The sequence below is a fragment of the Erythrolamprus reginae genome, chromosome 1 (genome assembly GCF_031021105.1).
Source record: "Erythrolamprus reginae isolate rEryReg1 chromosome 1, rEryReg1.hap1, whole genome shotgun sequence".
In the NCBI taxonomy this organism is placed as follows: Eukaryota; Metazoa; Chordata; class Lepidosauria; order Squamata; family Dipsadidae; genus Erythrolamprus; species Erythrolamprus reginae.
The window spans coordinates 410,763,610-410,777,674 of NC_091950.1; the positions used below are offsets into that span (position 1 = coordinate 410,763,610).

General features: G+C 39.2%; 1 protein-coding gene across 1 annotated transcript in view; it reads right to left on the reverse strand.

Moving 5' to 3' along the window:
- Positions 1 to 14,065, reverse strand: part of RAP1GAP2 (RAP1 GTPase activating protein 2) — a 263,765-nt gene that overhangs the window by 3,786 nt on the left and 245,914 nt on the right. The window contains exons 18-22 of the mRNA XM_070735240.1: positions 11,445 to 11,563; positions 9,964 to 10,077; positions 7,515 to 7,632; positions 3,503 to 3,629; positions 1,443 to 1,522 (exon numbers count right to left, since the gene is read on the reverse strand). Coding sequence (XP_070591341.1) covers positions 1,443 to 1,522; positions 3,503 to 3,629; positions 7,515 to 7,632; positions 9,964 to 10,077; positions 11,445 to 11,563 — 558 coding nt within the window. The remainder of the gene's footprint in view (positions 1 to 1,442; positions 1,523 to 3,502; positions 3,630 to 7,514; positions 7,633 to 9,963; positions 10,078 to 11,444; positions 11,564 to 14,065) is intronic.

Consider the following 14,065-nt stretch of genomic DNA (forward strand, 5'->3'; position numbering starts at 1 on the left):
GTGTTCCCTTTATTTTTTGAGCAGTATAGATCAGTTTACTATCAGTGTTAGAATAGAACAAGGGTCTACAGCAGTGTTTCCCAACCTTGGCAACTTGAAGATATCTGGACTTCAACTCCCAGAATTCCCCAGCCAGCATTTGCTGGCTGGGGAATACTGGGAGTTGAAGTCCAGATATCTTCAAGTTGCCAAGGTTGGGAAACACTGGTTTACAGATCTTGCACTGTAAATACCGTATTTTCCAGAGTATAAGATACACCGGAGTATAAGACGCACCTTAGTTTGGGGAGAAGAAAGTAGGGGGTGGGGGGAATCTATTTGCCAGGCATTCAATCTGGCTAGCATCCTTAGTCTGGCCAACTTTGGCACATTATTTTATCCTCTGATTAGAGCTTAAAAAAACTTTTTCAGAGGGAGTAGGAATGAAAACAAGCCTTCTGCTAGCTGGGAAGATTGTTAGCACCTTATTAGGGCTGAAAAAAACTTTTCCCAGTGGGAATAGCAATGAAAACAACCCTGCAAGCAGGTAAGAGCTGGTAAGATCGTTAACACCTCATTAGGGCTAGGAAAAGCTTAGAAAAAGCTACATTAGGCATATAAGACACACCCAAATTTTCACTCTCTTTTAGGGATACAGTAAGACCTCACCTATCGCTGGTGTTACGTTCCAGACCCGGGCGCGATAGGTGAAATCCGCGATGGGGAATTTATCGACTGATAGTACTTATTTAAGTATTTATATTGTAATTGTTTGGTAAGTTTTCATTGTTTTAAGTGTTTATAAACCCTTCCCACACAGTATTTATTTTAGATACAGTATTTAAATATAGTATTTACAATTTTAGATTTATTTATTTTTTTGAAAAACCTGCCGGTCGAGTTCCGCGGGCTGTTTAAATCTGCCGATCGATTTCCTCAGAAACCCGCGAACCAGCGAAGATCCGCGAATGATTTTTCTCATTAATATTTCTTGAAAACCCATGATGAAGTGAAGCCGCAGTAGGTGAAGCGCAATATAGCAGAGGACTACTGTAGATGGGGGGAAGGTGCATCTTATACTCTGAAAAATACAATACTTCAAAACCTACCAGAATTTATTTTCTCATTACTCTGTTTTTTTTCATCAGTTCTTACTTTTTCCTGGGCTTAAAAAAAATAAGCAGGACTCCAGTGGCAATCTATTTAACTATGTCATTTGAGATAGTTCATGAAATCCAAAGTGGAAAAGATTATTTGGAGGGCAACAGGTGAGCCCCTGACTCCATCTATCTAGGTCTCTTTAAAGAAGCCATGGACAGCAGCCACATGGTACCCAAAGAAACATCTTTGAGTTAAGGCAGTGCTTCTCAAATAGTGGGGCACACTCCCCTGCTTGGAAATGTAAACAAATAATGTCCTTGTCCTGATTTTAAGGGAAAACAGTTATATCCATCTTTACTTACCGGGCCGGAGCTTGAATGGCTAAGTTTATCAAAGCGAAATTTTAGATTTGATCTCGGAGAATTTCTGCTTTTTATATCTGCTGGAACAGATTCAGAACCGATATCAATTAAAAGAATGAAAATCCCAGCAATGATTAAGAATTCAATGATTAAGAATGATTAAGAATACACTTGTTCGTGGCAATACCTTTACATACATATATGTAATGTCATGTATCGGCTTCAGATTTGCTCTCTGTCTTTCTCTGTCTATGTCTGTCTGTCTGTCTCTCTCTCTTTCTCTCACTCACTCACTCACTCACTCACTCACTCACTCACTCACTCACTCACACCTCTTAGGTGTCAGCCAAAGAGAAGAGGGAAGTAGGGATAGCAAATTGGTTAGCCGGTTGCTTGATTTATTAATTTACTCAATGTAACTCAGTAGACTGCAATGGCAAGAAAGAATATTTAAGGGAAAATAGTAAGAAAAATCTAACAATTTATTATTATTATTATTATTATTATTATTATTATTATTAATTATTATTATTTATTAGATTTGTATGCCGCCCCTCTCTGAAGACTCGGGGCAGCTCACAACAGCAATAGAAACAATATAACAGAGAAACAAATCTAATATTAAAATAAAACATCTCTAAACCCCCAGCAATTTAAAACCATACGACACATACATACAAGATGTTTTTTAAAACAACCCCCCTCTTCTTTACTTAATAAAGGGGAAGGGGGAGGAATCTTCAGGTACCTGCAAAGATTTTCTTATTGGAAAAATCTCTAAATTTCAATTCAAAGTTTTGTGCCAGCCAGTCAAATTCAAGTCTTGAAACCTCCTGACTATACCAAGACAATGAGGAGGAGTGGGCTGCTGGGGATTCACGGGGGTTTGGGAGAACCTCTAGCTAAGATTCTGTGCAGTTCGGAGAACCCCCAAATCCCACTCCTGGCTGGTCCAATCCACTCCGCTCTGCTTCTCCCAGAAGTCCTCATATTGCCCATTGTTATATCAGGAGTAAGATTCAACTATCTGAATGGCTTTGATATATGGGTTGGCAAGCATTCAGGTGGCCAAAGACCCTTGGATGGCCTTCTATTCTTATTTTATTTTATTTTATTTTATTTTATTTTTTATTTTATTTTATTTTATTTTATTTTATTATTTTATTTTATTTTATTTTATTTTATTTTACTTTATTTTATTCATTCATTCATTTATTTATTTATTTATTTTGTGAAGTACATATTGGGGGTATGTAAAGATACAATAATATTCATATACGTGATACTGGTAAAAAAAATAAAAAGAAACATTAAGACAGGGGACAGAAGGCACGCTGGTGCACTTATGCATGCCCCTTACTGATCTCTTAGGAATCGGGAGAGGTCAACAGTAGATAGTCTAAGAGTGACGTTTGGGGGTTAGATGATGATACTACAGAGTCTGGTAGTGAGTTCCATGCTTCAACCACTCGGTTACTAAAGTCGTATTTCCTGCAGTCGAGTTTGGAGCGGTTTACATCAGGTTTGTATCAGTTGTGTGCTCATGTGTTCTTGTGGTTGAAGCCGTAGTCGTTGACAGGAAGGACATTGTAGCAGATGATTTTATGGGCTATGCTTAGATCGCGTTTAAGGCAGCATAGTTCTAGGCTTTCTAAACCTAGGATTGTAAGTCTAGTTGCATTGGGTATTCGGTTGAAAGTGGAGGAGTGATGGGCTCTTCCGATAAAGTATCTCTGGACATTTTCTAGAGTGTTTATATCTGAAATGCGGTGTGGGTTCCAGACAGATGAACTGTATTCAAGGATTGGTCTGGCAAAAGTTTTGTATGCTTTGGTTAGTAGTGTGCTTTGCTTGTATTTGAAGCATAACTATCTCCATTTTGAAAGCTAAGCAGGGATGGGTTTGGTTAATATTTAGATGGGTGACCACCAAGGAAATCTCAGTGTAATTGACTAGACTACAAAGTTCTTATTCCAAAAGACAATGATAAGTCACCCTTGTTGAGTATCACCTTCACCAGTGATGTCATACAAAGCTTATCCAGGTTTAGTCAAACTCACCAGTGGGGCTCCGGCTCATAATAACGGGGGTTGAGGCCGAGGCTAAATTTGGATTCTCGATGCTTTGGGAAGGACTGTAAACAAATACATCTTGCTTATATGGCGATGCTGTTGAGGACTGGCTGCCCTGCAAATTAAAAAAAAGTGTTGGTATTTGATTTAGTTTTGCACGCCACCCTTTCTCCTAAAGGAGTCCAGAATACATTTTGTGCAGAATACATTTTTCAAAAAATGAAATAAAAATAAAACAAAACCTTTATAACAGTGGTTCTCAACCTGGGAGTCGGGGCCCCTTTGGGGGTCAAACAACCATTACACAGGGGTCACCTAAGACCATGGGAAAAGACAAATTTCCCCTGGTGTTAGGAACTAAAGCTTGTATTCTGGCGCCTTGGAACATATTTTTACAATCCAACCAATCAGACGTTTACAGTAGGGGTATCCATCTGATCTTCCTGCCAATTAGCTTAAAGCTCTGTTGGGAGAATGGGCACTAGGCTTATGGTTGGGGGTCACCACAACGTGAGGAGCTGTATTAAAGGGTCACAGCATTAGAAAGGTTGAGAACCACTGCTATTGGTAGCTGCCACTGCAGCCGCTAATTGGTTGGATTCAATTCAGTTGCTGAGTGGGAAAACCTTGGCCTCTCATTGGCTGCTGTATAAATGGTGCTGTCAGATGCGGCTGAGGTGATTCTGTTCTGAGAGGAAATAGATAGATAGATAGATAGATAGATAGATAGATAGATAGATAGATAGATAGATAGAGAGATGATAGATAGATAGATAGATAGATAGATAGATAGAATAGAAAAGATAGATAGATAGATAGATAGATAGATAGATAGATAGATAGATTGATGATAGATAGATAGATAGATAGATAGATAGATAGATAGATAGATAGAATAGAATAGAGAGAGAGAGAGATAGAATAGAAAAGATAGATAGATAGATAGATAGATAGATAGATAGATAGATAGATAGATTGATGATAGATAGATAGATAGATAGATAAAGCCACATCAATTTTAACACCATCAGTACAAGTATAGTCTGACAATGTCCAGTGTCCTGTTTTAGTATTAAGATAAGGCAGCTGAGATAAACTTTAGTCATGTTTAGAGTAGATCTATTTAGTAAATAATTGGGAGGAGTTAGTGTAACTACATTTAAGAAAACTTTCTGGCATTAATATACTGCCATAATGTACATTTCTCCATTTTTTTTGCTAATTCTATAGGTCACGCACGCATACACAGAAATACACATCAAACAGTGTATATCATCTGTGCTGTTTGCTGTGAAGCAAATTGCTGTGAGGCAGAAGCAGAAATTTTTTCCTTGTCTTTCAAAACTAACATGCATCTTAGACTCTGCTGCGTCTTATACTCCCCAAAATACAGTATTTATTTATTTATTTAATTGGATTTGTATGCCGCCCCTCTCCGAGGACTTGGGGTGGCTCACAGCATATATAAAAAACAGAACAATAATGTAATCCAATTAATACTACAATTTAAAAACAATTAAAAGAAAAAAAATTAATCAAACAATTAACTTATTAACCAAACATTCAGCAGTCATACTTAAGGCGTTCAGTGGTCAGGGGAAGATCTAAAAGTCCCAATCCTGGCAGCAAAGATGAGTTTTTAAGCTCTTTCGGAAGGCAAGGAGGGAGGGGGCAGTGCGAATCTCTGGGAGGAGTTGATTCCAGAGGGCTGGGGCTCCCACAGAGAAGGCTCTACCCCTAGGTTCCGCCGACCGACATTATTTGGTCGATGGGACCCTAAGGAGGCCAACTCTGTGGGACCTCACCGGTCGCTGGGATTCGTGCAGCAGAAGGCGGTCTCGGAGATAATCTGGTCCTGTGCCATGTAGGGCTTTATAGGTCATAACCAACACTTTGAATTGTGCCCGGAAACTAATTGGTAGCCAATGCAGTCTGCGGAGTGATGGTGAGATGTGGGCATTTCTTGGAAGGCCCAAGACTGCTCGCGCGGCTGCATTTTGGACAAGTTGAAGTTTCCGAACATTCTTGAAAGATATCCCCATGTAGAGAGCAGTTTGATATCTAGTCAGGGTTTCCAAATTTGACATCTTTAAGACTTGTGCACTTCAACTTCGAGAACCTCTCACCCAGACATCCTGGCTGATGGATTCTGGGTGTTGAAGTCCACAAGTTTTAAAGGTGTCATGTTTGGAGCTACATGTCCTAATCAGTTCACCCTGGTGGGGTTGACAGACATAAGAGGAAACAGAAGGAGTTATGAAGGGGCGCTGAGGAGAAAGATACTATTTTTAAAAAATGCATAATACAGTGGTGCCTCTATTTAAGAACTTAATTCGTTCTGTGACCAGGTTCTTCAGTAGAAAAGTTTGTAAGTAGAAGCAATTTTTCCCATAGGAATCAATGTAAAAGCAAATAATGCGTGCAAACCCATTAGGAAAGAAATAAAAGATTGGAATTTGGGTGAGAGGAGGAGGAGGAAGAAGAGGAGGACAGTCGCTGCCCAGAGCGAAGGGAGCATTTCTTTTCTCTGGGTGCTGACAGAGGTTATTCCCTCTCTAAGCGCCCAGAGAAAGGAAAATGCTTTGTTCCCTCTGGACTGCCAAAGCCTCCTTAGGTGCCACCGAAAGGCTCCTCTAGCAACCCAGAAAAGCCCGAGATGGCCGGGATTAAAGAGGGAGTGGCAGGAAACTGGCCAGGCCTTCATGTCGCTCTCAAATTTCCTGGGAATTCAGGTGCTTAAGTAGAAAATGGTTCTTAAGATGAGGCAAAAAAATCTTGGACACCCGGTTCTTATCTAGAAAAGTTCTTTAGTAGAGGCGTTGTTAAGTAGAGGTACCACTGTATGCTAAAAGAGTTTTGTTTGCTTCAGGAGTAAAGGTGGTATTCAGCTGGTTCAAACCAGTTCACTCGAACTGGTAGCAGAAATTGTGGGCAGGCCCACCTGCCCAGGTTCTATTTCATTCTATTTAGGCACGTTTTTGGAGGCCAGTCGCATAGAAACATAGAAACATAGAAGTCTGACGGCAGAAAAAGACCTCATGGTCCATCTAGTCTGCCCTTATACTATTTTCTGTATTTTATCTTACGATGGATATATGTTTATCCCAAGCATGTTTAAATTTAGTTACTGTGGATTTATCTACCACGTCTGCTGGAAGTTTGTTCCAAGGATCTATTACTCTTTCAGTAAAATAATATTTTCTCATGTTGCTTTTGATCTTTCCCCCAACTAACTTCAGATTGTGTCCCCTTGTTCTTGTGTTCACTTTCCTATTAAAAACACTTCCCTCCTGGACCTTATTTAACCCTTTAATATATTTAAATGTTTCGATCATGTCCCCCCTTTCCTTTCTGTCCTCCAGACTATACAGATTGAGTTCATTAAGTCTTTCCTGATAGGTTTTATGCTTAAGTCCTTCCACCATTCCTGTAGCCAGTCTTTGGACCCGTTCAATTTTGTCAATATCTTTTTGTAGGTGAGGTCTCCAGAACTGAACACAGTATTCCAAATGTGGTCTCACCAGCACTCTATATAGCGGGATCATAATCTCCCTCTTCCTGCTTGTTATACCTCTAGCTATGCAGCCAAGCATCCTACTTGCTTTCCCTACCGCCTGACTGCACTATTCACCCATTTTGAGACTGTCAGAAATCACTACCCTTAAATCCTTCTCTTCTGAAGTTTTTGCTAACACAGAACTGCCAATACAATACTCAGATTGAGGATTCCTTTTCCCCAAGTGCATTATTTTACATTTGGAAACATTAAACTGCAGTTTCCATTAAAATGCGTAGAAGGTGTTTGTGTGAACAAAGTGCATGCACAAAAGGCCGGGCGCATGTGCCGAAGGCAGGCACGCATACGAACCTGGCGCTCTGCACATGAAGCGATCAGGCGTATGTGGAGTGAACTGGTAGTAACATAATGTGAAACCCAACGCTGTTCAGAAGCTTTTGCCACCTCAGATCAATCAAGAGCGGAGAGCAGAAGTTGTCTTACCAGGCTTTCGTATTCTTCCATATTTTCACTCTCTCCTGCGGTGCTGCTGAAACTGCTGGTGCTTGAGGACGAACGGGAAATATTTGACTTTCCATTCTCTTTGAGTTTAATGAAAGGCCTGGCAGAAAGTGAGAGAGAAACAAAAATTCAATAATAGGGAGTGGTCTGTCTCTGCCGCTCTCCAATTTTGTGATTCAATACTCCTAGTCTTTAGGATATAACTGATCCTCGTTTAGTGACCACAAAGAAAATAATCATTTAATTGTTAGTAAGTGAAACCGCCTGTCCTTACAATCTGACTTTGGTATTTCTGTGGTTTGCTTTGTGAAGATGATCATAAGTGGTATTACACACCTGTTCAACTTGCATATTTCCAGCAGAATGTTAAAAATACTTGTTTATTTATTTATTTATTTATTTATTTTATTTATTGGATTTGTATGCCGCCCCTCTCCGTAGACTCGGGGCGGCTAACAACAATGACAAAAACAGCATGTAACAATCCAATACTAAAACAACTAAAAACCCTTATTATTGGCATGAGTGTCAAGATAAAGAAACATAGAAACATAGAAGACTGACGGCAGAAAAAGACCTCATGGTCCATCTAGTCTGCCCTTATACTATTTCCTGTATTTTATCTTACAATGGATATATGTTTATCCCAGGCATGTTTAAATTCATTTACTGTGGATTTGCCAACCACGTCTGCTGGAAGTTTGTTCCAAGGATCTACTACTCTTTCAGTGAAATAATATTTTCTCACGTTGCTTTTGATCTTTCCCCCACTAACTTCAGATTGTGTCCCCTTGTTCTTGTGTTCACTTTCCTATTAAAAACACTTCCCTCCTGAACCTTATTTAACGGCGTGTTTAAAGGAGTGTTTATGCACATGCTTTGGGAATGCCCGGTAGTGAAGAACTTTTGGCAAAAAGTGCAACAGGATATTAATAGGATGTTAAATATACGATGGATAATTACCAAGGAAATGGCAGTATTATTTAAAGGCAATGTGATGGGAGAATTTAGAGAAATAAAACAAGCAGCGATAGAAAGCGCTCAGGCGGTAATAGTCTTGGGTTGGAAGGATGCGACAAAATGGACAATGCAAAATTGGTACCGGTATATGGTGGATCATATTCAATTTGAGATTATGGACAAAAGGATGAATTCTGACTTGCAACAACTGATGGGACGATGGGACAAGGTAAGATGATATATGGTTAGTAGAATCCGAGACCAAGCTACAAGGAATAAATTGGAATCACTTTATAATATGTAAATAGATATTTTGCTCTTGAGTTTTGTAATTTATAATTTTATTTATTTTGTCAAACAATTATAGGCTGATAATTTGTACAAATTAAACATTAGATAAGTAATGATAAAAAAGTAACAAAAGAAGACAATAGGACAGGGACGGTAGGCACAGTGGTGCGCTTATGCACGCCCCTTACAGACCTCTTAGAAAGGGGGAGAGGTCAATTGTAGATAGTCTAAGGTTAAAGGTTTTAGGGTTAGGAGTATAAACCACAGAATCAGGTAGTGCATTCCAGGCATTGATTACTCTGTTGCTGAAGTTGTATTTTTTGCAGTCAAGTTTGGAGCGGTTGACATTTAGTTTAAATTGATTTCGTGCTCGTGTGTTGTTGCGGTTGAAGCTGAAGTAGTCATTAACAGGTAGGACATTTTGGTATATGATTTTATGAACTATAATTAAGTCTGAACGGAGACGACGGAGTTGTAAGTTGTCTAAACCAAGAATTTCAAGTCTGGCGGAGTAAGGTATTTTGTTGTGAAAAGAGGAATGAAGGACTCTTCTTGTGAAATATTTCTGAACTCTCTCAATTGTGTTGATGTCAGATATGCAATGTGGGTTCCATACAGGCAAGCTGTATTCTGGGATTGGTCTGACAAATGTTTTGTAAGCTCTTGTTAGCAGTTCAAAATTACCAGAGAAGAAGCTGCGAAGGATTAGGTTAACAACTCTTAAAGCCTTTTTGGCAATGTTGTTGCAGTGGCCTCTAGGACTTAGGTCATTGGATATGAGTACTCCAAGGTCTTTGACAGATTGAGGATTATCAATAAGTTCAATTCCTCCAAGTTTATAGTGGTATATATGAGAAACACCCCCAATTTGGTGGTGGGGTGTGAATGTTTGTCTTGTGCTGGGCACCAATCATTGAGCACTTGTTGTATGTTGTGTGTGTGTTTTATATTCTATATTTTAAAATCAATACAAAAAATTAATTAAAAAAAGATGATCAATGTGAGATTAGTCATAGTTCCATTACCACTGTAATTGTGAGTGGTCAGTGCTGTGGGTGCTCCTTGTCCACCTCAGGTCATGTCAGATTCTTAGGAAGATGAGCCAGGCCCCTCTGGAAAAATTCATGGCTCCATTTGAATGCCATCAACCAATGGCTTTAAAATTGCCCCTTGCTTTTACCTCTCTTTGTTGGGACAGATTTCTGGAGAGCTTGGGTTCGAGGAAGCCTCTGACTTCATATCAAGGGAGGAATGCCCTCCATCGGGGGTCTTGGGTGTTCCTGAGCCACTGTCACTGTGGAGAAAGGAACCAACAGATGAGAATAAGAGCAGCTCCAGCTACACATCATCCAAAAGAGACAATTTAACAATATCAAGAAGGAAAGAAGACTACAGCGCATCCTCTCTCCAACAGGCAACATCCAGATAAATGGGGATTAACACCATGGACAAGCAATCAAGCAGAAAATTATACACTCATGAAGGAACTATCAAAGAGAAAACTACATCGCCACCAAAACTAATGAACCCCCTACTCAATAGCACTGATGATGTTACCTACTTGGGTCATAAAACGTCTGCAAGCAAGCAGCCAAGCTTAGGGAGCACCAGAGGGACCACAGAATAAAGGAAAGTGTGGATTCTTAAGTAGGAAAGTTTGTAAGAAGAAGCAATTTTTCCCATAGGAATCAATGTAAAAGCAAATAATGAATGTGATTGAGGAAACCACAGGGAGGGTGGAGGCCCTGTTTCCTCCCAGGAGATTCCTAGAGAGGCCCCACGGTGGCTTCTCCCTGCCTTTTCCGGCCTTGTTTCCTCCCAGGAGATTCCTAGAGAGGCCCCACGGAAACTTCTCACTGCCTTTTCCAATTACTGTATGTATTATAATTGTATTATTTCAAAAATGTAAAAATATTTGCGAGTATCATTTTACTGTTTTTTTCACTGCATTTTAAATAATTTTAAGTAATTGTAAATAGCCAATAATTAAACTGGTTGTGTTTATGTTGCAGATTCTATCCCTGAACACAATAATGACAGCCAGACTAACCTTCGAAAACAAATAAAAACAATAAAAGTTGTACTATTATTACTGTTAATAATATGTATATAATTACGCTGATACGAATGTCCGTGAATATACAATAACACAATCTATAAGGGAAACAGTCGGGGAGGGGGGAGGGAAGGGGATATATGTTGTACTGTCATATAACAGACACCTTACAGTTGTATTTACAAATAGTTAATACATTGTTCTGTTTTTGTGTTTTTAATATATAAATAACTTATTTAAAAAAAAAAATCCGTAAAATGAAACAATGAAACAATGAAACAACAAAACAACAAAATAATAAAACAATAAAAAACAAAAAACAATAAAATGATACTTGTAAATATTTTTACATTTTTGAAATAATAAAATTATAATAAAATTATAATAAACACCAGGTTTACAATTATTTAAAATGTGTATACATTTTTGGGGACACCCTGTATTTTACAATTTTATGCTGTTTTTATGTCGCATGCGATTGATCACTAAACACAATCTATGTACAACCCAATCATGTTCTCCCCTGAAGATGCCATTTTCCCAGCATTTCCAAGGCCCCAGCAGTTCAAGGCACCCCATGCAGAAACACATATTTATGGAATTACCATCTGCTCCGAGGTTCTGTTTGGCTTTCGGATCCAGTGTGCAAACGGGGAAATAAGCCCGATCTCCTCTTTATGGGACTCCTTGACTGATTCTTGGCTGTTGCTGCTGCTAATGGAGGCTGAAGAAAGAAACAATTGATTCCAAGTACTGGGCAAACATACTTAGCAATCCTTCACATCCAGGACATAAACTGTTTCAATTCCTACCCTCCAAACGTTGCTATAGAGCACTGCACATCAAGACAACTAGACACAAGAACAGTTTTTCCCTGAACGCCATCACTCTACTAAACAAATAATTCCTTCAACACTGTCACACTTTTTACTAAATCTGCACTTCTATTTCTATTAGTTTCTTCTCATGATTCCTATCACCCATTTCCTCCCACTTAGGACTGTATGACTGTAACTTGTTGCTTGTATCCTAAGATTTTTATTAATATTGATTGTTTCTTCATTGCTTATTTGACCCCTATGACAATCATTAAGTGTTGTACCTCGTGATTCTTGACAAATGTATCTTTTTCTTTTATGTACGCTGAGAGCACATGCACCAAGACAAATTCCTTTTGTGTCCAATCACACTTGGCGAATAAAATTCTATTCTGTTCTATTCTATTCTTTACTGAGATAGGAAAAACATACCCAGAGCCCAGAAGGGAATAAAAGGAAAAAATTCAAATTTTTTTCTACTGGTTCTGTGTACCTGTAGGAACCCATCACTGACTACCTGTAACTGTTTTCTGCCCTGGTTATCTGTCACTTAGAACCCAGCCTCTAATCCTGGGCATTATTATGCCAAAAGAATAATGACTCACTCTATTAAACAAATAATTCCCTCAACACTGTCAAACTTTTTACTAAGTCTGCACTTCTATTTCTATTAGTTTTTTCTCATCATTCCTATCACCCATTTCCTCCCACTTAGGACTGTATGACTGTAACTTGTTGCTTGTATCCTTAATTTGGGCTCAACCCGCCGCCCACCGTTCTGGTAGCAACCTGGTATTGGAACCAGTAGGGAAAGTAAGTGAATGCTGCCTCTGGCTTGAACCTAGATAACTCACTCATAAGTTTAAGGATAACTCATCAAAATTCACAGAATCCTCCTTCCCCTTCTTCAATCTCTGAGGAGGCTAATGAAGACTGAATGCTTTTAGTGAGCAGAGATCCCTTCTTTTAAAGGTAAAGAGAAAGGTTTCCTATATCCAGTTGAGTCTGACTCTAGGGCAGAGGTCTTCAAACTTGGCAACTTTAAGACTTGTGGACTTCAACTCCCAGAATTCTCCATGCTGCGCTAGCTGGAGAATTCTGGAAGTTATCTATCTATCTATCTATCTATCTATCTATCTATCTATCTATCTATCTATCTATCTATCTATCTATCTATCTATCTCTATCTATCTATCTAATTTATTTTGTCCAATACACAATACATAGAAGAGAACGAACATGAGATAATATATATAAAGAAAAATATAAAAATAAAGGAGAAGATATATGAAAGGAAGAAAATATATATGATATATGAGATAAAGGAAAGACAATTGGACAAGGGACGAAAGGCATACTGGTGCACTTATGTACGCCCCTTACTGACCTCTTAGAAACCTGGAGAGGTCAATTGTGGATAGTCTAAGGGAGAAATGTTGGGGGTTAGGGGTTGACACTATTGAGTCTGGTAATGAGTTCCATGCTTCGACAACTCGATTGTTAAAGTCATATTTTTTACAGTCAAGTTTGTAGCGGTTAATATTAAGTTTGAATCTGTTGCGTGCTCTTGTGTTGTTGCGGTTGAAGCTGAAGTAGTCATTGACAGGTAGGACGTTGCAGCATATGATCTTGTGGGAAATACTTAAATCGTGTTTTAGGCGTCGTAGTTCTAAGCTTTCTAGACCCAGGATTGGTAGTCTATTTTCGTAACGTATTCTGTTTCTAGTGGAGGAGTGAAGGGCTTTTCTGGTGAAATATTTTTGGACGTTTTCAAGGGTGTTGATGTCCGAGATGTGGTATGGGTTCCAAATAGATGAGCCGTATTCTAGGATGGGTCTGGCAAACAACTCTTAAAGTTGCCAAGTTTGGGGACTCATCTCCGTTTGCTGGCCAAGGGAGCCAGCATTGTCCAAAGACACTTCCGTGGTCATATGGCGAGCATGATTATATGCCAAGGTGCATGGAACACTGTTATCTTCCCACTGAAGGGGTACCTATTTACCTACTCGCATTTGCACGCTCTCAAATAGAAGCAGGAGCAAGGATAGGAGTTCATCCCAAACAGCAGCACTGGGATCTCGAACTGCCAACTTTCAGGTTAACAAGCCTAGCATCTTAACCGCTAGACTATTGAGAGAGGCACCAAAGGGGGTACCTACTTATCTAACTCACATTTGCATGCTTTCAAACTCCTAAGTTGGCAAGAGGTGGTTGAGAGTAAGAAGAGCTCACCCCATCACGCAATGCTATGCTCTCAAACCCAGGCAGTCAGCTTCAGCTGACAAGCACATCTTTAATCGCTGAGCATTCATTCATTCATTCATTCATTCATTCATTCATTCATTCATTCATTCATTCATTTATATGCCACCCCTATCCAAAGACTAGGGGCGGCTTACAATATATAA